The sequence below is a fragment of the Portunus trituberculatus genome, chromosome 1 (genome assembly GCF_017591435.1).
Source record: "Portunus trituberculatus isolate SZX2019 chromosome 1, ASM1759143v1, whole genome shotgun sequence".
Taxonomy (NCBI): Eukaryota; Metazoa; Arthropoda; class Malacostraca; order Decapoda; family Portunidae; genus Portunus; species Portunus trituberculatus.
The window spans coordinates 4,770,248-4,795,247 of record NC_059255.1 but is presented as its reverse complement, the minus strand read 5'-3'; the positions used below and the strand labels follow the sequence as shown (position 1 = coordinate 4,795,247).

At 44.1% G+C, this 25,000-nt stretch overlaps 2 protein-coding genes and 1 long non-coding RNA gene across 4 annotated transcripts in view; 1 reads left to right on the top strand and 2 right to left on the bottom strand.

The window, feature by feature from the left end:
• LOC123513946 (brain tumor protein-like) overlaps window positions 1–8,240 on the top strand; it is a 37,177-nt gene extending 28,937 nt beyond the window's left edge. For both annotated transcript variants that reach the window (XM_045271565.1, XM_045271484.1), the window contains exons 3-4: window positions 1–1,794; window positions 2,131–8,240. The exon at window positions 1–1,794 is cut by the window's left edge and continues 413 nt beyond it. In XM_045271565.1, the coding sequence (XP_045127500.1) occupies window positions 1–1,794; window positions 2,131–2,427 (2,091 nt within the window). In that variant the 3' untranslated portion in view covers window positions 2,428–8,240. The remainder of the gene's footprint in view (window positions 1,795–2,130) is intronic.
• Window positions 8,241–14,337: 6,097 nt separating this feature from the next.
• The window catches only part of LOC123514275, a 14,041-nt gene continuing 3,378 nt past the window's right edge, over window positions 14,338–25,000 (bottom strand). The window contains exon 2 of the long non-coding RNA XR_006677555.1: window positions 14,338–14,439. This is a non-coding gene — a long non-coding RNA (uncharacterized LOC123514275). The remainder of the gene's footprint in view (window positions 14,440–25,000) is intronic.
• The window catches only part of LOC123514053 (major facilitator superfamily domain-containing protein 10-like), an 8,135-nt gene continuing 724 nt past the window's right edge, over window positions 17,590–25,000 (bottom strand). Inside the window, 11 exon segments of the mRNA XM_045271685.1 lie at window positions 17,590–18,127; window positions 18,494–18,631; window positions 20,202–20,292; window positions 20,867–21,087; window positions 21,340–21,445; window positions 21,655–21,828; window positions 22,701–22,859; window positions 23,293–23,396; window positions 24,026–24,157; window positions 24,160–24,232; window positions 24,558–24,678. Of these exon segments, the coding sequence (XP_045127620.1) occupies window positions 18,042–18,127; window positions 18,494–18,631; window positions 20,202–20,292; window positions 20,867–21,087; window positions 21,340–21,445; window positions 21,655–21,828; window positions 22,701–22,859; window positions 23,293–23,396; window positions 24,026–24,157; window positions 24,160–24,232; window positions 24,558–24,674 (1,401 nt within the window). The 5' untranslated portion in view covers window positions 24,675–24,678 and the 3' untranslated portion in view covers window positions 17,590–18,041.

The following is a 25,000-nucleotide window of genomic DNA, read 5'->3' as shown; positions in this document are numbered from 1 at the left end:
ACCTGCATCCGCCACAAGGGGGAGCCCCTCAAGTACTTCTGTGTGACCTGCAGTGCGCCCATCTGTGTGGACTGCACCCTGCTGGACCACCCCAAGGGCCTGCACGAGCACGAGGCGCTGCACGACGCGGCCCCCAAGCACCTGGACCAAATCTGCCATGCCATGGAGGGTGGCCGGTCCCGCGCGGCCGACCTGCGGTCCTGCGTGAAGGCGGTGGAGGGGTCCAGCGGGCGGCTGCAGCAGCAGTACGAGAAGGCCCAGAGTGAGATCCAGGACACCTTCGCCTTCTACACCACGGTGGTGGAGGAGCGCAAGAGTGAGCTGCTGCGGGAGCTGGACAGCCTGTACCACGCCAAGCAGGTGTCCCTCTCAGTGTTTGCCCAGAAGGCCCAGGAGTGCGTGGACAAGCTACTCTCCACCTGCGACTTTGTGGACAAGATGCGGAAGTACGCCAACACCACGGAGGTGCTCATGTTCCGCAAGCTGATCGAGGGCAAGCTGGCGGAGCAGATGGGCAAGAACTTTGACCTGGGCATGCAGAACGTCAGCGACCTGGAGTTTGTGTCCAACTACCCCGCCATCCAGGTGGGCGTCCGCAACACCTTCGGATACATCAGGTCCTCCTCAGACATCCAGGTGGGCCCTGCCAAGCTGCCCCCCATTGCCCGCCCCTCCCCCTCTGCCTCTGTCACCAGCATGAACACCATCAACACCTGCCTCAACGGACTCTCCGGCCTCACCACGCTGGCCAATGGTGGCGGCGGCGGCCTGGCCCCCGGCCACCCCGGTGCCATCCCTGTGGTGTCCAGCACAGCCCCGGTGCCCAACGGCATGACGGCCGGCCTGGGCGGTGCCGCGCTGGGCTCGGCCCTCGGTGGCGGCCTGGCCAACGGTCTGGCCAACGGCTTCTCAGGGCTGGGTGGAGGTGGGGGTGGCGGAGGCGGGGGTGTGAATGGCAACCTGAATGGAGTGCTGGAGCGTCCGTACAGCAGCAGCCAGCTGTCCGCGCTGCTGTCCAAGCGGTTCAGCTCCACACAGTCCCTGGGGCCATTCTCCACCAGCCTGGGCGACCTCAACATGAACGGCCTCTCCTCCTACGAGAAGTGGAGCTGCGGCGGCGGCGAGGGGGTGTTCAGCGGTGGTGGTGGCGGCGGCGGCGGCGGGAGGGTGGGGGTGGGCGGCGGTGACCCGGTGCTGCACGACCTGTCCCACAAGCTGCTGTCGTGCTCCATCTTTCCGCCGCGGTCGCAGATCAAGCGGCAGAAGATGATCTACCACTGCAAGTTTGGGGAGTTTGGGGTGCTGGAGGGGCAGTTCACGGAGCCCAGCGGTGTGGCCGTCAACGCGCAGAACGACATCATTGTGGCCGACACAAACAACCACCGTATCCAGATCTTCGACAAGGAAGGACGATTCAAGTTTCAGTTTGGGGAGTGCGGGAAGCGGGACGGCCAGCTGCTGTACCCGAACCGCGTGGCTGTTGTGCGGACCAGCGGGGACATCATCGTGACGGAACGCAGCCCGACGCACCAGATACAGATCTACAACCAGTATGGACAGTTTGTGAGGAAGTTTGGGGCCAATACACTCTGCTATCCTCGCGGCGTGACGGTGGACCACAAGGGACGGATCATCGTGGTGGAATGCAAGGTGATGCGCGTCATTATCTTCGACCAGTACGGCACTGTCCTCCACCAGTTCAACTGTCCAAACCACCTCGAGTTTCCAAATGGAGTTGTCGTTAATGACAAGCAGGAAATATTCATCTCAGACAACAGGGCTCACTGTGTCAAGGTTAGTGCTCTCTCTCTCTCTCTCTCTCTCTCTCTCTCTCTCTCTCTCTCTCTCTCTCTCTCTCTCTCTCTCTCTCTCTCTCTCTCTCTCTCTCTCTCTGTGTGTGTGTGTGTGTGTGTGTGTGTGTGTGTGTGTGTGTGTGTGTGTGTGTGTGAGTAACCAAACCCAGTAACCAGTGCATGTACGTGTATGTGCGTATGTGTGTGAACAACAAACTGCTATCGAAATCAAACCTTGTATGTGTGTATGCATGTGTACGCGCGTACAAACCTAACCTAACCCGTGCGTGCGTATGTACAAATAAGCGAAAGACTAACGAACCGGTATCTTCCGCAGGTGTTTAACTACGAGGGGCAGTACCTCCGTCAGATTGGTGGAGAGGGCATCACCAACTACCCTATAGGTGTGGGGATCAACAGCCAGGGGGAAGTACTCATCGCTGACAACCACAACAACTTCAACCTGACCTTATTTACGCAGGAAGGTCAATTGGTTTCTGCGTACGAGTCGAAGGTGAAGCACGCGCAGTGTTTCGACGTGGCTCTGATGGACGACGGCTCGGTGGTTCTGGCCAGCAAGGATTACCGTCTCTACGTGTACCGGTATCTGCAGGTCCCCCCCCCACACATGTGAGGGCCTAGGGTCGCCGCCGCCGCCGCCGCAGTCGTGTCACACCTCATCGTTATCTTCGCTCCTTCAAATAGTCTATTTTTAATACATCGTGGTTGCAGTTGTTTATAATGCCTGTTCCATTTGAATCCAGCCCCCCACCCAGCCCCATCGGCCCCAAGCCCCCTCCAGCCCCACCCTGTGCTCCCCCATGCCAAAGTTTTCACAAGTTTGTCCTAGAAAGTCACCCTGTTTGCCCTGTTTAGTCAGTCCCCGATCAGCCCCAGGTCAGCCTCGGGTCACTGGGACCTCCAGGAATCTGCCCCATCGCTCAGCACCGCCAGTCTTCTCTCCCGGGGACGCTGGCGTGCTGACTCTCAAGTTACCCTAGTTTTGGCAAGTTTCCGCCCCGACTGCCCTAGTTGACGCCAGCCCGGGGAACATTTTGCCTGGATTTTGTCATTTCCACAGCAAAATACATTAGAAGAATACCCTAGTTTGTCCAGTTAACCCAGAAAAATGACCCTAGTTTGTCCATTTTACCTGGAAAAATGTCCCTAGTTTGTCCAGTTTTACCCAGAAATGATCCTAGTTTGGCCAGAAAATACCCTAATTTGTCCAATTTACTCGAGATTTTATAAATTTCTCTATGAATTTATCCTTTTATCCCCAAATCTTAGTTCTTTGCCTCCCTTACCCCCCAGTCAGTCCCTACCCCCCCTGTCTACCCCTGATCCAAGTCTCTTTCTCTTTCTCTCTTTCTCTATCTCACTCGGGGCAGCCTTGCTCTTCCCCGCTAGTCAGATCTCTCTATCTCTCTCTCTCTTTCTCTATCTCTATACATATTGTTGTTTTTTTAATTTATTTTCTGTCGCCAGTTTTGTTAGCTCCGTTTTATTAATTTTTACATTATTCCCGTTTTCTTTGCTCCTTTGTTACTGAAATGTGTGTTTTTTTAATATTTTGCCTCTATTTTTCAAGATGGCCGCCGTCGCTGCTGCCGCCACAAACCATTAGTCATGTATATAAATGTTTTGAGTTTTACCATTTTTTGAGTTCAGTTTTTTATTAAGTTTATGATCCAAACACACACACACACACACACACACACACACACACACACACACACACAGACACAGACACACACACACACACGTTTTAATTTCTGTTGTGCTCTTTTGAGTTATTAGTGATGATGATGATAATAATAATGATTTTGTGTTGTGCCATTGTGTTACGAAGCAGTTCCTTATATGTACACACACACGAACACACACTCTCACTCTCTCACTTTCTCACTTTCTCACTCTCTCACTCTCCCATCCCTATGTATCACATCCTGTATATTTTTATTTATTAATTTATTACCAAGAGACTTAAGAAATTGAAATATTCTTTTGAAGGAGGAGGAGGAGGAGGAAGAAGAAGGAAAGGAGGAGGAGGAGAAGGAGAAGGAGGAGGAGGAGGAGGAGGAGGAGGTAGTGTCAGCCTCCATTGTTCTGCATTTGTTAGTTAGTAAGGGTGATTTGCATGCGAGCTTCTGTCAGTTGGTGGCTCTTAAGGGTGTCAGCCAGGCATCCTTCAAAGTCACTACTAGTTTGTAAGACGTTGTAGAGTTGTTGTTTAGTTATCAAAGGAACCAACATGTGTACCACTACTACTACTACTACTATTACTACTGCTACTGGTACTACTTCGACTGCTACTACTGTTAGAGGAAAATGTCTGATTCTTCTACTACTACTACTACTACTTCTACTGCTCCAGCCCTAGTACATTTGGGTTAGGAAGCTATGCCATAACTACTACTACAACTACTACTTTGAAATCTCACGTCTGTCTCTCTCTCTTTCTTGCTCTCTCAAATGTAAACATCTTTTTAATTTTTACAATACTCATCTTTATCAATAAGTTATCTCTATCATGGCTTTCTATCTCAACTGGACTGGCGATGACCAATGCTGATGATGATGATGATGATGTTTCGGTCGTGTCTTTGCAATGTTCTGTGTCATCTCTCGGTCTTCAAAAATTTAGTGGCTTGGTTCGGCCGTCAAGTGTCAGTGGGTGTTTTAAAATGGAGTCTCGTTTTTATATAAATTTTTTTCATTTTTTGAGTTTTTTAGAGGTTTTGAGGTGTTTGTGTGTGTTTATTGGTGTTTTTTAATGAGTGTTGGTGGTGTTGCTGGTGTTTGCAGTGGTGTTTTTTGCAAGATTTTGAAGTTATAAAGGTTTTTCAAGGGTGTTTTTTGTGTTTCGAGTGACAGCGATCTTTCTATATGTTTCCAAAGCTACACTGGAAGATATTACGATTTTTCATGTTTCCAGTCACAGCCTAACAATTTTTCTCTATTTTCAACACTTACTGGGTCTCTGAAGGGTATTTTTCATCAATTTAGCAGTTTTAGAATGTTTAATGGTGTTTTGGCAGAGTGTTAAGCATTGTTGTTAGTTAAAGCCACACTCCTACAGCTGCCAAACTGTCTCTCTCTTTCACTGCTTCAGGACATTGTTGCCAGTTAAAAGAGGCACTTCGAGGAGTTTTCTTGTTCTGGTAATAGTGTACATGCATTGTCTCGGCTCCAGGGACGCTTAGAACCAATATTTCAAACACCGCATGCATTAAAAAAACGGTTAAAACAAAAATATTCACGTTCGTTATTTTTCCAAGCGACGACTGGGAAAACACCCTTGAAAACTTGACAAAATTTCAAACACAGGCAAGGAAAACGGTTAAAATAGACATTGATTGACGTTTATAATTTTCCCAAGCAAGAACTGGGGTAAAAAAACACCCTTGAAAACCAAACAGTATTCCAAACACCATAAAAAAGTGAATTAGAGGCAGAAATCAACATAAAACAGCCTTGGGAATGCAAAACAACACATGGAAACTAAAAATATCATCATTCAAGGCAAAACACAGCCAAACCCAGCCACGCCAAGCCACGCCAAGCCAGGATAAGCTAGATTAGACCAGTTTTTGAGACCAGAACATTGTAAAACTGACCCAAATAGTTACATGTTATGAAATACCATCCAGACACACTCACTTGTTAAACCTCCCCACACCGACACTGCTGGACAGAAAAATACTTGTCTTTATATCAAAATTTGCTGTTTATACTCTCAATTTTACACGGCCAGCCCCCTGTGGACCCCCGGGGAGGCTGGTGCTACCCCTGGGGCCATCCTCTGTGGGCTGGCTTTCTGTGGTCCGAGATATTTGTGCCGGACCGCCTCAAGAATGTGACGCTGGGTTTGTTAAATGGATCGCAATGGTGTTTGTATGTTTGTGTGTTTGCTCGAGTTGTTTGAAGCTTTGCGGGTTTTTAAAGCTTGGTGTGGGACTTCTGGCAAGCTTACCAGTTTAGGGTGAGCTTGAGTTTGTGAGCTTTTATTAGGAAAACTTGTTAATAATTCAAGCTTGCCAGAACATCGCTCCCCAAGCTTGCACGATCTGAAGAACATGTTACACCAAAGCTTGAAACAACTCCAGTTGCACTAAAGCTTAGGAGAACAAGTTTTTCGAGCTTAGAGGAACTTCCAGCTAAGTTAGAGTTAAGCTTAAGAGAACTCAAGTCTTCTCAAGCTTGCATGAACTTAACTAACCCAAAAATGTCAAGTTCTCAAGCTGATATTAACTTGAAAGACCAAAAATATTAAGTTCTGAAGCTTTTTGAACTTAGTGACCAAATTTAAGCTTGAGTGACACCTAAGCTTACTGATTCTTAAGTTCTCAAGCTTGTATGAACTTAAAAGGCCAAATATTGGAAATTCTCAAGCTGAAATGAACTTGAAAGGCCAAATTTAAGCTTGTGAGGGCTTGAGTGACACTAAAGTTTACTAATCCTCAAGTTTTCAAGCTTACATGAACTTAATAAGTAAAAAATCTTAAGTTCTCAAGCTGATATGAACTTATAGACCAAATTTAAGCTTGTGAGGGCTTGAGATTCACTGAGCTTAGTAACCCTTCAAGTTCTCAAGCTGATATGAACTTGAAAGACCAAAATTTAAGCTTGTGAGGGCTTGAGACATACCTGAGCTTAATTACGTCCTCAAGCTTAAGAGTGGATCCTTTCAGCTTGACAATCAAAGCCATTGGTGAGGACACTAGCAAACCTGTTATACCACCGCCATCACTGCCACCACCACCACCACTGCCCGAGGTGGTGGTGGTGGTGGTGGTGGCGGCCTTGATACACGAGACAAGGGGCCAAATTTGCCATGAGGTGATAAGTGATATTAACTGCTACTACTGCTACTACTACTACTACTACTGCTACTACTGGACGTGATGTTTTGATGTCTCCTCTTAGCAATTTCTGTGTGTTGAAGTGCGTGTTGCTCGATTTAATGTGGGAAAAGATGATTTGTGTTTTTTCGTGTGTTTTGAAGTGCGTGTGAAGAAAACGGGACATCAGTGATCCTAAACGCAAAGAAAACGTGTGTATTTGTTGTTTTTTTGTGTATGTTTTAACACGTACATGAGAAAACACAATTTATTTTTTTTTAACTGATCAAACGCATGGAAACGAAAGAAAAACGAGGAAAAAACACACAAACGCACTCAGATTTTCCACAAACACCAGAAACCCCCCCCAAAAAAAATCGGAGACAAAACAAAACCACAATTTTGTACGTTTTGAACTGTATCACCACGACTTGATAGGATAGTAGGACGTGTGTGTCTTCTTGAAACACATCTGTAATTACCAATCTGTCCCCTGACCCTTAAAAATCTCCCCCAGCCTCCTGTGCCCCTCCAAGAGCCCCCAGCGCCTTCCTTAGATAGTGTAGCGAGGTGTTTAGGTGTATCTGTTAGGCACCCTCGTGATTATTGCTATTTTTTGTACTGCTTCAATATACGATGTTCTTAACCAGCTCAACCCTTTCTCAAAACGACCGAATCTTGTCTAATGTCTAGGCTCTCCCTTTTTGTACCTCCATGCCGTCTTGTGACTTTATCCTAGCCCCCCACAGCCCCCGACAGCCCCCCGACACACCCCTAGGCCTTCATCAGCCCCCTACACCTCTTCCCACAGCCCCCACAGCTCCCACAGCCCCGTACTGCGCTCTCCAGCTCCTCCTGTCCAATTCTTGTTCACTTACCTCTGTCCTTGTTCCTATGCCATCCACCACCACCACCACCACCACCACCACCACCACCACCACTACTACTACCACTACCACCGTCTTCAATGCCTTATGTCTCCAGTGTTGTGCCGTGTTATGCCAGGTCAAAGCGAGGTCAGCTCTTCTCCTATTGTAACCTTACCTAACCTAACCGTACCTAACCTAACCTTACCTAATCTAACCTTACCTAACCTAACCTAACCTAACCTTACCTAATCTTACCTAACCTAACCTAACCTAAGAAGACCAATTTATGAAAGAGAATCACATTTCTTTAGAATATAAAAATGACCAATTATGTGGCGGTGTGTACGTGTGTGTGTGTGTGTGCGTGTGTGCTTGTGCGTGTGCGTGTGTGTGTGCGCGCCGCCCTTGTAGGAGAAGCTGTTTCAATCTCGTTTGTAAAAAGAATATTTTTTTATTTAATACAAATTTTTTTTTTATTTCTTTGTTGTTGTTTGGTGGTATGGGACAATGGTTGTGTTTGTTTGTTTGCTTGTTTGTTACCACATGTACTTAGGGGGTCTGTGTACCCCCCCACCAACCCTCCACCACACCCTCACCCCCCTTACCCCTACCACATGCTTCCTGTCCTGCCCCCCTCTCCCCAACCACCACCACCACTGCCACACACACACACACACACACACACACACACACACACACACACACACACACACACACACACACACACACACACAGTGCTCGGTGGCTGAATGACCTTACCCCATTATACATATCTTAAAACCCCAAAAAACACCAAAAAAACACCCCAAAAACACCTAAACCCGTACCAGTTATGCCCCCAGACCTTGCCATGCCCAGTCCTGCCCTGTCCTGCCCCCCTACCTTGTTACCATGAGATCCCAAGGGCGGTACGTGGCAGGGATGTGTATACTAACCTGCTGCCGCCCGACCCTAGACTAGTCAGCCGTTAGTAGGCAAACCAAGCAAGCGTTAATGGTGCAGAGTTAACGCTGGTTTGAAAGAGACCAGCGCCAACCTCTTTACTTAGTGGCTCTGTGTTTATAATCTGTTTTAGCCCTAGATAAGATACTTGATGTAGAAGGATTATTGTAGATTTAGAAGAGGGGAGGAACATTCTTAGTCTTTCACTCCTTTTCCCTCTCCTACTGTCAAATCGTGGGGCCGCTTGCGTGTGTGCGCGTGCGTGTGTGGGGATTCATTCAGACAGTTGTTTTCTTCCTCCGCCCAGCCTCCGTGTAGCTTCGATGTTGTTCGTATGCCAACATTCCAGTCAATTGTTGTATTTTTAAATATTTATTGAGGCTTTGGAGGTATGGAGCTGTCTGTCTGTCTGTTTGTCTGTCTGTATGTATGATTGTCTGGCAAGTCACAAGCACAGGACAACTCGAGTACATATCATGGATTGCTTTTATACTCGTACGACACGCACGCACACACACACACACACACACACACACACACACACACACACACACACACACACACACACACACACACACACACACAGCAATCGGCCCCGTCCGATCATTTCCCCACTTGCCATTGGCCTTTCTGAAGCAAGTCTTCGTTGGTATCTACTTAAAAAAGGTTCCAAAGTCTATTTTTTCACCTTTCTACAGTCCAAAAGAATTATGTAGTTTGCCGGCGGCCGGGCGGGGCGCGGCAGCGGCATGCCCTGCAGTGTGCCCCGCTGCCACCGCCACCGCCGCCGCGCCGCCCCGCCGGCCGCCCTAACGTTAAGAACCATGGATGCCCAAGCTCTCCACTGTTGACACGTTGAAATACTTAACCAAGAGATGAAACATTCCACTATTTTTGCTGTTTTTTCTATCTGTTTGTATCATGTTACTTTTGTAGTAGTGCCGCTTGTAGCCCGGGCGCCGCGCTGGCCGGAGCGAGGCGCCCCGGCCCCCGGCCCCCGGCCAGCGCGGGTGTTGCCGCCCGACAGATGTGTGTTGCTATTTTTGCTAAAGGACCCTTGTGTTGAGGAGTAGTAAGGATTATTGTGCCTAGTCCAAGATCAGGAACCTGCCTCCCGGGGGGCGGCGGCCCCCGCGCCGCGCCCTGGCCGCCACAATCAAAACACGCGCCGTGCGCCGCCGGGCCGGCCTGGCGCCCCCGCCCCCCTCCCGCCGGTAACTCTGTGGTGACGGCAGCTTTTGTAGTGAGTGTTTGTAACGTAACCCTGTTGATAATGTGTAAGGTACAAGCCGTACGTACGTGTGTCAAGTTAAGGCTATTCCCCCACCCCTCACCCCCTCCCCCTCCCCTCCTTCCCCGCCTCCCTTCCTTCCTCCCTCCCCACAACCCCGCCCTTCCCCGCCCCCGGTCTGTAGTATGCAAGCGTTGTCTAGCCGCCCACACAGGACCCCCCAGACCGCCGCCGCCGCCGTCGCCGCCGCCGCTGGTCAGACGATGTGTGTGTGTCATTGTTCACCAAAAAGCATCACAAAAACACAAAAAAAGCCACAAAAAAAACAAAAGCAAAAAGAAAGAAGAAAGTTTCAGTTTTATTTTTGGTATATGCGATAATGATAATGATAATGATAACAATAAACATTAAAAAAAATACTGTTACAGAATAATAATAATAATGATAATGATAATGCTAATAATAATAATAATAATGATAATAGTAATCATTACAATATCGGTCCCTTTGTAGTTCAACTTTTCTTGTTAACTTGTAGAAGGACGGGAAGTGAAGGCACTGTAGACACACACACACACACACACACACACACACACACACCACCCCCAAACCACACCAAAACATCTCTAAAACACCTAGAACACACCAAAACACCCCCAAAACACACACAACACCCCAAAAACACACCAAAACAACCTCTGTAATACACCAACACAACCTAAAACACCAAAACACATCCAAACACCCTCAAAACAATCCAGAACACTCCCAAAACACATCAAAACACCCCAAAACACACCAAAACACCCTCAAAACACACCAAAACATCCCCAAAACACCCCTAAACACACCAAAACACACCCAAAACAATTCAGAACACTCCCCAACACACCCCAAACACACGGAAACACACCCAAAGCTTCCAGAGAAGGGTGGAACACAGCTTGGCTCAGTGCTTGCCTTCCTGCCTTCGTTGTTAATGCGTTGAAGAAAAAAAGAAAAAAAATTGGACTCTCCCTCTCAAAGTTGTCAGGACCGGCACGTTTGTCTGTCTGTCTGTCTGTCTTTGTTTGTTTTATTTATTTATTTTTTTTTATCAATTTTTCTTGTTTCAATCTAATTTTATGAAGTCATTGTTTTTATTTGATTCTCTCTCTCTCTCTCTCTCTCTCTCTCTCTCTCTCTCTCTCTCTCTCTCTCTCTCTCTCTCTCTCTCTCTCTCTCTCTCTCTCTCTCTCTCTCTCTCTCTCTCTCTCTCTCTCTCTCTGTTTTTCTTGCAGACCAATTAGTAAGGTAACAATTTACAGGCTGGTGCTGGGACCATAGGGTGTTGTGTATGGCCTCTCTCTCTCTCTCTCTCTCTCTCTCTCTCTCTCTCTCTCTCTCTCTCTCTCTCTCTCTCTCTCTCTCTCTCTCTCTCTCTCTCTCTCTCTCTCTCTCTCTCTCTCTCTCTCTCTCTCTCTCTCTCTCTCTCTCTATTTGTACTTATTATTATTATTATTTTGTTTGTAGTATTTTGTTATTATTATTATTATTATTATTATTATTATTATTATTATTGTGTTTTTGATGTTTTTTGGTTCTCTCTCTCTCTCTCTCTCTCTCTCTCTCTCTCTCTCTCTCTCTCTCTCTCTCTCTCTCTCTCTCTCTCTCTCTCTCTCTCTCTCTCTCTCTCTCTCTCTCTCTCTCTCTCTCTCTCTGACACACACATACACACATTTTGATCTGGTTTATACATTAGTGAATAAAATTTATACAATAACAATGGTAATGAATCTCTATCTCTCTTTAATTATCTCTATCTCTATCTCTCTCTTGTATTGTCTCTATTTCTCTCTCAAGAAATGTACGAAATATTGTGAAGAGTAATGGATCTCTCTCTCTCTCTCTCTCTCTCTCTCTCTCTCTCTCTCTCTCTCTCTCTCTCTCTCTCTCTCTCTCTCTCTCTCTCTCTCTCTCTCTCTCTCTCTCTCTTGCAAAATCACACACACACACACACACACACACACACACACACACACACACACACACACACACACACACACACACACACACACAGGGAGAGTCAAGGCTGGCACAGTCTGTAAAGGAATTTTGTACTTATTCTCTCTACTCTTAAGGTTCAAAGTCACAAACATAATCCTAGATATTTTTTTTTTATTTCTACTACTACTACTACTACTACTACTACTACTACTACTACTACTACTACTACTACTTCTCTCTCATTGTGGCAGATTCTCATTATTATTATTATTATTATTATTATTATTATTATCTACTACTACTACTACTACTACTACTACTACTGCTGTCTTTGTTAGTTAATTTATTTACTTATATTACTTAAGATTAGATCAATTATTTACTTAAGGCGTTTGTCGAGTGAACACACAAACGAACACACATTTCTTGTCGCGCAAAATAATAATGATAATAATTTCTTGTCCATTTATTTGTAATTATTAATAATCATCATTTTTGTGTGAATATTGTTACTTGTTTGTTTGTTTATTTATTTATTTATTTTTTTTCTTCATCTCGGAAAAAGAAGAAAATTTTGTTGTCTTTCCTTTTTTTTTTTCTTCCTTTTCTCTCTTGTTTTAAGTTTTCTGTCTTCATTTTTTTGTTTTTTTTTCTTGTTTTTGTCTATTTTTGTGTTTTTTTCTTCATTTTCTTCTTTGTCTTCATTTTTTCTGTTTTTTGTCTATTTTCTTCATTTGCTCTTTTTTTTATCATATTTTCCCTTTTCTTATTTTCTTTTCCTTTGTCTTGTTTTTCTTCATTTATCCATTTATCTACATTTATTCCTACACTGACGTTCTCTCTCTCTTTCTTTTTTCTCTTCTCTCTCTATCTTTCTTTCTCTCTCTCATTTATTTATTCATTCTATTTTTCTCCCTTGTTTGTGGGGAAAAAAATTCTCTCTCTCTCTCTCTCTCTCTCTCTCTCTCTCTCTCTCTCTCTCTCTCTCTCTCTCTCTCTCTCTGTGTGTCGTATCATTTCCTTCCCGTCAATTTAGAAAACGGGAGGACGGAACATTAATTTTACTCCTCCTTGCCTAATGTTGTACCTCGTTATGCTCATTTTCTTTGATCTTGTTCCCTCTGCCAACTTTCCCATCAAGAAAAGGAAGAAAACTATCGAGGAGAACCCTTTTTATAAACTTCATTCAATCAATATATTTTTTTTTTTCTGCGTATTTTAATTTGTAAGTTTATTTATTTTTTTCTGGAGTTGTCTTGATTGTCTTTATTGTTACCCTTCCCTCGTGATCTCCTGGTTTTTATTGCCTTTTTGTTTTCCCGTCGAGAAAAAGGAGGGAAAAAAATGCAGTTCAGGAGATATAGGCGGTTTTTAATTCCTGTCTTTCAAGGCGCCAGATTTTGTTAAAAGCTGTACTTGCTAACTAAGGATATCAATAAAGTATTTTGTTTGACTGTATCGGGTGTTTTATTATATTATTGCCCCCTTTCCTCCTCCTCCTCCTCCTCCTCCTCCTCCTCCTCCTCCTCCTTTTTCTTCTTCCTTCCATCTTCTTCCTTTCTTCTTCTCCTTCTTGTTCTTCTTCTTCTGCCTTTTCTTGTTCAATCCGCACACACATATTCACACTCACATTCTCTCTCTCTCTCTCTCTCTCACACATGCAGAGTAAGAGAGAGAGAGAGAGACATGCAATATTTCAAGTTGGCAATATTGCAGTAAAACAATTAATGAGGAAAGGAAATCAATGAAACAAACAAAGAGAATCGTGAACATTTTATTACCGTGTGAGATTATTATGAGGAGAATATGGAGTACAGACACACACACACACACACACACACAAACGCACATACACAGACACACGTACAGAGACACACAGACATGTACAAATGGTCAGAGACAGATGTACAGACAGACATACACAGAGATATAGACACACACAAACACACACACACAGACAGACACACACACAGACAAGAGTGAACAATTGTCAAAACACAGAGAAGACAAGGAAGGCATGAGGAAATGATTACATATTTTAGATTATATATTAGTAATTACTGAGAACATAATTCACATATCTGCTCTATACTCCGAAACCCCCCACACACACCACCCTCTCCCTCTCCTCTTCTTAAACTATCACTGGAACCTTCAAAACACCAATAACTTCCACCACACCCTTCAAAACACCAATAACTTCCACCACACTTCAAAACACCAATAACTTCCACCACACCCTTGAAAACCCCCAAAACTTCCACTACACCCTTGAAAACCCCCAAAACTTCCACTACACCCTTCAAAACCCCAATAACTTCCACCACACCCTTGAAAACACCAATAACTTCCACCACACCCTTCAAAACACCAATAACTTCCACTACACCCTTCAAAACACCAATAACTTCCACCACACCCTTCAAAACACCAATAACTTCCACTACACCCTTGAAAACACCAATAACTTCCACTACACCCTTCAAAACACCAATAACTTCCACTACATCACCAGAAAGAGAGTGAGTGGAGTGTGTGGGAGTGGAGTGAGTGGGAGTGAGTGTGGGAGTGTGTGTGTGGGGGGGGTGGAGTGACAGGACAGAGTAATACTGGACTGGACACATTTGATCACCTCTAGTCACATTGTTGCCTCTTACACTAATGGAATGTTGAATTAATGGGCAGGTCACAAAAATCACGTCTGCTGAAATTAATGGACTCTCTCTCTCTCTCTCTCTCTCTCTCTCTCTCTCTCTCTCTCTCTCTCTCTCTCTCTCCTTCCTTCATTCTTTATCACATTTCTTCTCTCTCTTTTCTCCTTCCTTCCTATTCTCTCCTCTTCTCTTCTCCTCCTCCTCTTCCTTCCCTCCTTCCTTCCTTCCTTTAATTAACATCTATTCTCTCCTCTTCTCCTCTTCCTTCCTTCCTTCCTTCCTTCAAATTCTCTCCATCTTTCTTATTTTTTCCTTCATTTCAAATCTTCCTAAATTTTTCCTCCTCAGTACTCCAAAACATCAAAATTGGCTTGTTTTTGTTGTTTTGACCACATACCTCAGGCAAGGCAACACACAGCAACACCACAGCAACACCACACAACACCCAATAATGTGCCATATTAAAAAATGCTTCCCCCTCTCTCTTACTGTGACCATTTTTAAGGACCACAGGGACCATTAGCCAAGTTTTTAAGAGTAATGCAGAAAACTTGTTAATTTATTACTACAATCACAGAAACACCTTTAAAAACTTGTGTCACTTCAACTAGAGCCGAGAAACACCCTTAAAAACCTGTGTCACTTCAACTAGAGCCCAGAAACACCCTTAAAAACCTACGTCACTTCAACTAGAGCCCAGAAACACCCTTAAAAACCCGCATCACTTCAACTAGAGCCCAGAAACACCCTTAAAAACCTACATCACTTCAACTAGAGCCCAGAAACACCCTTAAAAACCCGCGTCACTTCAACTAGAGCCCAGAAACACCCTTAAAAACCTATGTCACTTCAACTAGAGCCCAGAAACACCCTTAAAAACCCACGTCACTTCAACTAGAGCCCTTTAACAATAGTGGTGAGAGTGGAGATGATTAATATGAGGTGAAATATGATGTGATTCTATAAGGCACTTTTAAACTTGGTCATTTGAACTCATTAAATCAAACTGTCTTCATTTTACATTAATCAAACTCCACATTGGTTTCTGAAGAGGCAGAAAACAATAGATAATTTAAACTATCTATTTACTCCTTGTCTTCCTTGTTTATAAGCCCCAAAATTGAGTCAAACTAGAATAAACAAGTATTTCTAAATATCTCGAGTGTCCAGTTTAATTTTTGTGGTTTAAACTTATACTTAATTGGAATGCAATCGTTATAAAAGTCATTACCGAGTGATTATTTGAGAGAGAGAGAGAGAGAGAGAGAGAGAGAGAGAGAGAGAGAGAGAGAGAGAGAGATTTGTGTTTCTCATTACCAAATGCTATATATAAGATCTTTCTTAAACTATCACTGGAACCTTAAAAACAGCCTTGAAAACATCAATAACTTCCACTACATCCTTGAAAACCCCAATAACTTCCACTACATCCTTGAAAATCTCCAAACTTCCACTACACCCTTGAAAACCCCAATAACTTCCACTACACCCTTGAAAACCCCAATAACTTCCACTACACCCTTGAAAAACCCCAATAACTTCCACAACACCCTTGAAAACCCCAATAACTTCCACTACACCCTTGAAAACCCCAATAATTTCCACTACACCCTTGAAAAACCCCAATAACTTCCACAACACCCTTGAAAACACCCAATAACTTCCACTACACCCTTGAAAACCCCAATAACTTCCACTACACCCTTGAAAACCCCAATAACTTCCACTACACCCTTGAAAACCCCAATAACTTCCACAACACCCTTGAAAAACCCCAATAATTTCCACTACACCCTTGAAAAACCCCAATAACTTCCACAACACCCTTGAAAACACCCAATAACTTCCACTACACCCTTGAAAACCCCAATAACTTCCACTACACCCTTGAAAACCCCAATAACTTCCACTACACCCTTGAAAACCCCAATAACTTCCACTACACCCTTGAAAACCCCAATAACTTCCACTACACCCTTGAAAACAGACAATAACTTCCACTACACCCTTGAAAACCCCAATAACTTCCACTACACCCTTGAAAACCCCCAATAACTCCCACTACACCCTTGAAAACCCCAATAACTTCCACTACACCCTTGAAAACCCCAATAACTTCCACTACATCCTTGAAAACCCCAATAACTTCCACTAAACCCTTGAAAACCCCAATAACTTCCACTACACCCTTGAAAACAGACAATAACTTCCACTACACCCTTGAAAACCCCAATAACTTCCACTACACCCTTGAAAACACCCAATAACTTCCACTACACCCTTGAAAACCTCCAAACTTTCACTACACCCTTGAAAACCCCAATAACTTCCACAACACCCTTGAAAAACCCCAATAATTTCCACTACACCCTTGAAAACACCCAATAACTTCCACTACACCCTTGAAAACCCCAATAACTTCCACTACACCCTTGAAAACCCCCAATAACTTCCACTACACCCTTGAAACCCCCCAATAACTTCCACTACATCCTTGAAAACCTCCAAACTTTCACTACACCCTGGAAAACCCCAATAACTTCCACTACACCCTTGAAAACACCCAATAACTTCCACTACACCCTTGAAAACACCCAATAACTTCCACTACACCCTTGAAAACACCCAATAACTTCCACTACACCCTTGAAAACCTCCAAACTTTCACTACACCCTTGAAAACCCCAATAACTTCCACTACACCCTTGAAAACCCCCAATAACTCCCACTACACCCTTGAAAAACACCAATAACTTCCACTACACCCTTGAAAACCCCCAATAACTCCCACTACACCCTTGAAAAACACCAATAACTTCCACTACACCCTTGAAAATCTCCAAACTTCCACTACACCCTTGAAAACACCCATAACTTCCACTACACCCTTGAAAACACCCAATAACTTCCACTACACCCTGTTAATATTATTTTAGCGCCTATATTTCTATCTCCAATGTTCTTGCGAGTGTGTATTTGTGCCGAGCGATAGAGAGAAATAATTAATGGCTCGGAAATTATAAATAGGGAGAAATAACGAGATAACACATTAATTTCATGAACAAAACACGTTGAAACACACAAAAAAATAAAAATAATGATAAGTAACACAAAAACACTCTTAACTTGCAAAAAAACGAAAACTGAAAAATCTTTGCCTTATAAACAAGACCCCACAAGAAACCAGCCAATTCTAGCCCAACGCACCAGAAATCCAGCCCAATCCTCCAAAAATCTAGCCCAATGCACATAAGCCTATATTTTAGTTACACTGCGTGGTTAGCATAGGCTGAGGGGGCTGGATGGAGCTTATTAGGCCTACACACACACACTTCCCTTGAAAAACTAGCGAATTTCAGGCCAAAACAAACAAAACTCGTCGTTCCTCTAAAAACAGCCAATTTTAGCCCAACATACCCAAAAACTAGCAAAAACTTCACAAAAAGCGCCAATTTCAGGTCAACATACCCCAAAACTCGCCCAAACTTCACAAAAACAGCAATTCCAGCCCAACATACCCCAAAACCACACAAAAACAGCCAATTTCAGCCAACATACCAAAAAACTAGCCCAAAATCACAAAAAACGACAATTTTAGCCAACTGCACAAAAAACCCGCCAATTCCAGCCCAACTCACCAAGATATCTAGCCCAACATAGAGAATGGGTAAGATCTAAGACAGCATGAATGGTGAGCATAGGCTGATGGTGTAGCATGGTGTTCAATACGCCTGCAGCATCACCAAAGGCACCAGCATGGACACACCGCCCACCACATAGCACACTTCTGCCCCCAACACCCAGAAACCTGCAGAGAGAGAGAGAGAGAGAGAGAGAGCATAACACGTACATACACACACCCAAAACACACTAAAACACCCACAAAACACACACACACCTCAAAATACCCTTAAACACTCTTAAAAACACTAAAAACATACTCAAAACACCCCATACACACACAAAACCATTCAAAACACACCCAAACACACCCCAAACACCCAAACACACCCAAAATACACCCAAAACACTCCCAAAACACACCCAAAACACCATAAACACTCAAAACATACACAAAACACTCCAAACACACCAAAACCACCCAAAAACACACCAAAACACCCCAAAACACACCAAAAACACCCCTCGCCACAACACACACACACAAACCTACCAATAGATGTCACAACAGGTCCAAATGCCCTTGCTAGTGCTCCCAAAGACCTCCAAATGCCCAGAAGAGTGCCTTTGTGGGAAGCTGAGCCATGGCAGGAGGCGAGGGCTGTCAGGCAGGGCACCATCATAGAAGATCCTATAGAAAATGGGTGAGAGAGGTGGTAAATGGGTAAATGGGTGAATGGGCAGTCTCGTAAATGGATAAATGAATAGGTTTAGCTCAGGCTGTGATAGTTAAACCCCTTCAGTACTGGGACACGTTTTTACCTTGAGTTTTGTGTACCATTAGACCATTTTGTTGACATTAGCAAGGGTGTATGGAGGGCAGAAGATTAATGGCCACAGTCTTCACTATTTTAACCCCTTCAGTACTGGGACACATTTTTACCTTGAGATTTCTGTACCATTAAACCATTTTATTGACATTAGCAAGGGTCTATGGAGGGCAGAAGATTAATGGCCACAGTCTTCACTATTTTAACCCCTTCAGTACTGGGACACATTTTTACCTTGAGTTTTGTGTACCATTAGACCATTTTGTTGACATTAGCAAGGGTGTATGGAGGGCAGAAGATTAATGGCCACAGTCTTCACTATTTTAACCCCTTCAGTACTGGGACACGTTTTTACCTTGAGTTTTGTGTACCATTAGACCATTTTGTTGACATTAGCAAGGGTGTATGGAGGGCAGAAGATTAATGGTCAGTCTTCACTATTTTAACCCCTTCAGTACTGGAGTTTTGTGTACCATTAGACCATTTTGTTGACATTAGCAAGGGTGTATGGAGGGCAGAAGGTTAATGGCCACAGTCTTCACTATTTTAAACCCTTCAGTACTGGGACACATTTTTACCTTGAGTTTTGTGTACCATTAGACCATTTTTTTGACATTAGCAAGGGTCTATGGAGGGCAGAAGATTAATGGTCACAGTCTTCACTATTTTAACCCATTCAGTACTGGGACACGTTTTTACCTTGAGTTTTGTGTACCATTAGACCATTTTATTGACATTAGCAAGGGTGTATGGAGGGCAGAAGATTAATGGTCACAGTCTTCACTATTTTAACCCATTCAGTACTGGGACACGTTTTTACCTTGAGTTTTGTGTACCATTAGACCATTTTGTTGACATTAGCAAGGGTCTATGGAGGGCAGAAGATTAATGGCCACAGTCTTCACTATTTTAACCCCTTCAGTACTGGGACACATTTTTACCTTGAGATTTGTGTACCATTAGACCATTTTACTGACATTAGCAAGGGTGTATGGAGGGCAGAAGATTAATGGCCACAGTCTTCACTATTTTAACCCCTTCAGTACTGGGACACATTTTTACCTTGAGATTTGTGTACCATTAGACCATTTTTTTGACATTAGCAAGGGTGTATGGAGGGCAGAAGATTAATGGCCACAGTCTTCACTATTTTAACCCCCCACATGAGTTGGTGAAGCTGTAGAAAGTCACCAAATAGTCACCACAAGGAATAGGGAAACACGTCACGCTACTGAAGGGGTTAAGCATTTCTCTACATTTCCCAGTGTTTATGTAAGCCAGGCCCCACTCAGTCCCTACCCAGCCCTCAATCAGCCCCACAGCCCCCACTCAGCCCCTTATTAATTCCTTACTCACCTCCTTCAGCCCTCATCCATTCCTCACCCAGCCCTGACTCAGCCCCACAGCCCCCAATCAGCCCCACAGACCCACCTATGGCATACAGCGTCAGGCCACAGTACAGCCCCAGATTGGTGCCGCTAGCCCCTATGAGGATGAAGGCAGGGACCATCATCATCAGCCCCTGTCAATGAAGGGGCTAGATAATGCAGGGTACAGATGATAGTTATTATTATTATTATTATTATTATTATTATTATTGTTATTATTGTTGTTGTTGTTGTTGTTTTCAAGGGTGTAGTGGAAGTTATTGGGGTTTTCAAGGGTGTAGTGGAAGTTATTTAGGTTTTCAAGAGTGTCAAAACCCAATAACTTCCACAACACCCAAAACACACCAAAACACACCAAAACACATCAAAACACACCAAAACACACAAAAACACACCAAAAACATAAAAACACACCTAAACCACCCCAAAACACACAAAAAATATCAAAAACATCAAAACACAAAACACCCAAAACACCCCAAAACACCCCAAAACACACCAAAACATCCCAAAACACCCCAAACACCCCAAAACACACCAAAACATCCCAAAACACCCCAAAACACCCCAAAACACCCCAAAACACACCAAAACATCCCAAAACACACCAAAACACCCCAAAACACACCAAAACACACCAAAACACCCCAAAACACCCCAAAACACCCCAAAACACTCAAAACACACCCAAAACACCCCAAAACACACCTTATTAGCAATTGCTTTCTCATTTCCAGCCTTAACCTTCCTCATGAAGCCTCCCTGTGTGACTGCCATGACCAGCCCCAGGAAGGAGAACATGCGACCTTGTGCCAGGGAGTCATAGCTGTGTTTATGGTGGGTCACAAAGGTCAGGGTGAACTCCAGGCCAGAATACAGGAACAGGTACAGGAAATATACACGTCCTAGTTTGATTAGCTTGCTTCGTTCTGTGTGGGGAGAGAGGGAAGGGGGAGAGGAGAGGAGGAAGGCAAGATGAAAGGAGAGAAGGGAGAATGAAGGAGAAGAAGAGGAGGAGGAGGAGGAGGAGAAAAGAAGAGAAGGAAGAAATTAAGAAGAAGAGGAAGAAAGAGAAGGCAGAGAAGATAAATGCAAATAAAAAAAATATATATATAATCAAAACAAACACACACACAGACAGACACACACACACACACACACAGACAGACAGACAGACAGACCTTCCTTGCCGAGCTCTTTGATGGAGCTGAAGGAGAAGAGAGCTCTGGGGTTGATCAGCTCCCAAGATTCCGACAAACTGGCACCAATATTTTTGCGTCTCTTGGCCTGCCGAGGAAAAATAAGGAAAAGAAATTCACTTGCGGAAGATTGAAGCTAAAAGGAGGAGGAGGAGGAGGAGGAGGAGGAGGAGGAGGAGGAGGAGGAGGAGGAGGAGGAGGAGGAGGAGGAGAAGGAGAAAAGAAATTCACTCGGATATGGAAATTGAAGCCAAAACACACACACACACACACACAGACACACAGACAAACACTCACCTCAGGCAAAGACTCCTGGAAAAACACCGCAAAAAAAAAAATATTGGCAAGAGAGAGAGTGAGGGCGTAAACAGCAGAGGCAGCGAACCAGCCACTACTGCCCCAGCGGGAGAACATGGCCCCTACTGTCGGTCCGATGGTGAAGCCAATACTGAACGCCACACCGATTAGGGCCTGAAAAATTAGGTTAGGTTAGGTTAGGTTGGGTTACGTAAAAAAATTGTCATAAAAAGGCAGAAAAATAATTAAAATGATGTTAAAATGTACACACAACACCAAAACACACCAAAAAACACACCACAACACCCCAGAACACATCCACAACATTAGTTATCTCAAAACACCTCTAATACACCCCAAAACATCACACAACACACCCAAAACACACCAAAAACACCACAAAACACCAGCAACACACCAAAAAGCCTCCAAATCACTCTAAAACACACCAAAACACCTCAAAACAAACCTAAAACACACAAAACACACTCAAAACACTCCAAAATGTCTCAAATCACACCAAACACCCTAACACACACCAAAACACCACAAACACCCAAAACACCCAAAACACCCCAAAACACACAAAACACCCAAAACACCCAAAACACACCAAAACACCCAAAACACCCCAAACACACCAAACACCACAAAACACACCAAAACACCCAAAACACACAACACCAAAGACACTCAACAACACTCAAAACACCCAAAACACTCAAAACACACCAAAACACTCAAAACACACCAAAACACCCAAAACACACCAAAACACCAAAACACCACAAAACATCCAAAACACACCAAAACACCACAAAACACCCAAAACACACCAAAACACCAAAACACACCAAAACACCCAAAACACACCAAAACACACCAAAACACTCAAAACACCAAAACACACCAAAACACCCCAAAAACAACCCAAAACACCCCAAAACACTCAAAAACACTCAAAACACACCAAAACACACCAAAAACAGCTCTCAGATTAACCTAACCTAACCTAACCTAACCTAACCCTCCAAACACAGCCTTACCATGCCCCTTGCTCGTGTCTTCTCGTCCGAAATGTCTGTAATAATTGAGTAAGCCAGAGATATATTCCCTTTGGCAGCTCCGCCCACCACACGAGCCAAGACAAACACTGCAAAATTGCTTGCGGCCGCCCACAGCCCATAGGAAGCCGCTACGCCAATCTGGGAGAGAGAGAGAGTGTGTGAGAGAGAGTGTGTGTGTCTGTGTCTTATTTTTTCTCCTCCTTCTCTCTCTCTTTCTCTTTTTCTTTCTTATATATATTTTTTCTATTTTTTCTTGTTTTTGTCAGAGAGAGAGAGAGAGAGAGAGAGAGAGAGAGAGAGAGAGAGAGAGTTATTTTTTCTCTCTCTCTCTCTCTCTCTCTCTCTCATATTTTTCTATTCCTCTACATTTTTGTCAGAGAGAGAGAGAGAGAGAGAGAGAGAGAGAGAGAGAGAGAGAGAGAGAGAGAGAGAGAGAGAGAGAGAGAGAGAGAGAGAGAGAGTGTGTGTGTGTGTGTGTGTGTGTGTGTGTGTGTGTGTGTGTGTGTGTGTGTGTGTGTGTGTGTGTGTGTGTGTGTGTATACAAACACCCCAAAACACCCCCATACCATACCAGTGTACAAATGAAGACAATTTTCCGGCCATACACATCCGAGAGCGCTCCGGTGATCGGGGAGAAGAGAAACTGCAGCAAGGAGAACAGCGAACCCAGAAGACCTGAAATATGGAACCTTTTTAGTGAGATCTGATCCTTTTTAGTGGAATCCAAATCTTTTAGTGGAATCCAAACTTTCTTAATGGAATCTGAAGCTTTTTAGTAGAATTTGAAGCTTTTTTTTTTTGTGGATTCTGAACTTATTTTTGTGGAATGTTGAACAAATACTAAGCAAGCAAAATACGCAAAACAAACACACACACACACACACACACACACACACACACACACACACACACACACACATAAAACACCCCAAAACACCTCAAAATATCCCAAAAACACCCTAAAAGCATAAAAAACACCCCAAAACATCCCCAAACCCCATTAAAACACCCTAAACACTCCAAAACACTCCTACACTCACACAAAACACCATTAAACACCTCAAACACCCAAGAAACACACAAAACACACAAAATGCCCCAAAACACACCAAAAACACCAAAAACAACACAAAACACCACAAAACACCAAAACAACACAAAATACCTTAAACACCCAAAACATCATAAAACACCCCAAAAACACCCAAAAACATCATAAAACACCCCAAAACACCCAAAAACACCATAAAACACCCAAAACACCACAAAACACCCCAAAAACACCACAAAACACCAAAACGCACCACCAAACAGGACCGAATGGAACCTGGCAGGAACCCCAATGATGTGCTGGTAGGTGGTGACGGTGGTGAGGAGGGAGGCATACAGGCCGCTGGTGTCGTGATGTGCGTAGTAGTCGAGCAGGGCAGGGAAGAGGGCAACACCACTGTGAACCCCAGTAAGTCCAACAGTAGGCTCCCAAACACCACCTTCCTTGTATGCGCGTTTGTCTGTTTGTGGGGAATTTTAGGTTAGGTTAGGGAAGGTTCGGAAATAGTGTTTTGTAAGTTTTTTTTTTTTTTTTTTGTCGTTTTGTAGTGTGTGTGTGTGTGTGTGTGTGTGTGTGTGTGTGTGTGTGTGTGTGTGTGTGTGTGTGTTTTGTAGTGTGTGTGTGTGTGTGTGTGTGTGTGTGTGTGTGTGTGTGTGTGTGTGTGTGTTTTGTAGTGTGTGTGTGTGTTTTGTAGTGTGTGTGTGTGTGTGTGTGTGTGTGTGTGTGTGTGTGTGTGTGTGTGTGTGTGTGTGTGTTAGGTTAGGAACATTAAACACAATATTAACCTTTTCCTTCACTGCCACTGCCTCTGCCACCTCCTCCCTGCCACCGCCACCACCGCCGTCGCCACCACCACCGCCACCGCCGCCGCCAACCTGCTTCCCAGACCTTAGAGTTGCCATTGGTCTGAAAATTAGGTTAGGTTAGGAACAATTTCTCTCTCTCTCTCTCTCTCTCTCTCTTATTCAATTAAATTAAAACGCCCCATTTTTTTTTTCTACAATTTTGCTTATTTTCCATGTCTTGTTCGCTTGTGTGATTCACTGTTTGATCTGGTGCAGTGTGTGACGAGCCAGCCAGACGTTACCCTACGGAACGAGCTCAGAGCTCATTGTTTCCGATCTTGGGCTAGGCCTGAGACCAGGCACACACCACACACCGGGACAACAACCTCACAACTCCTCCATTTACATCCCCTACCTACTCACTGCTACCTCAACACTCAACA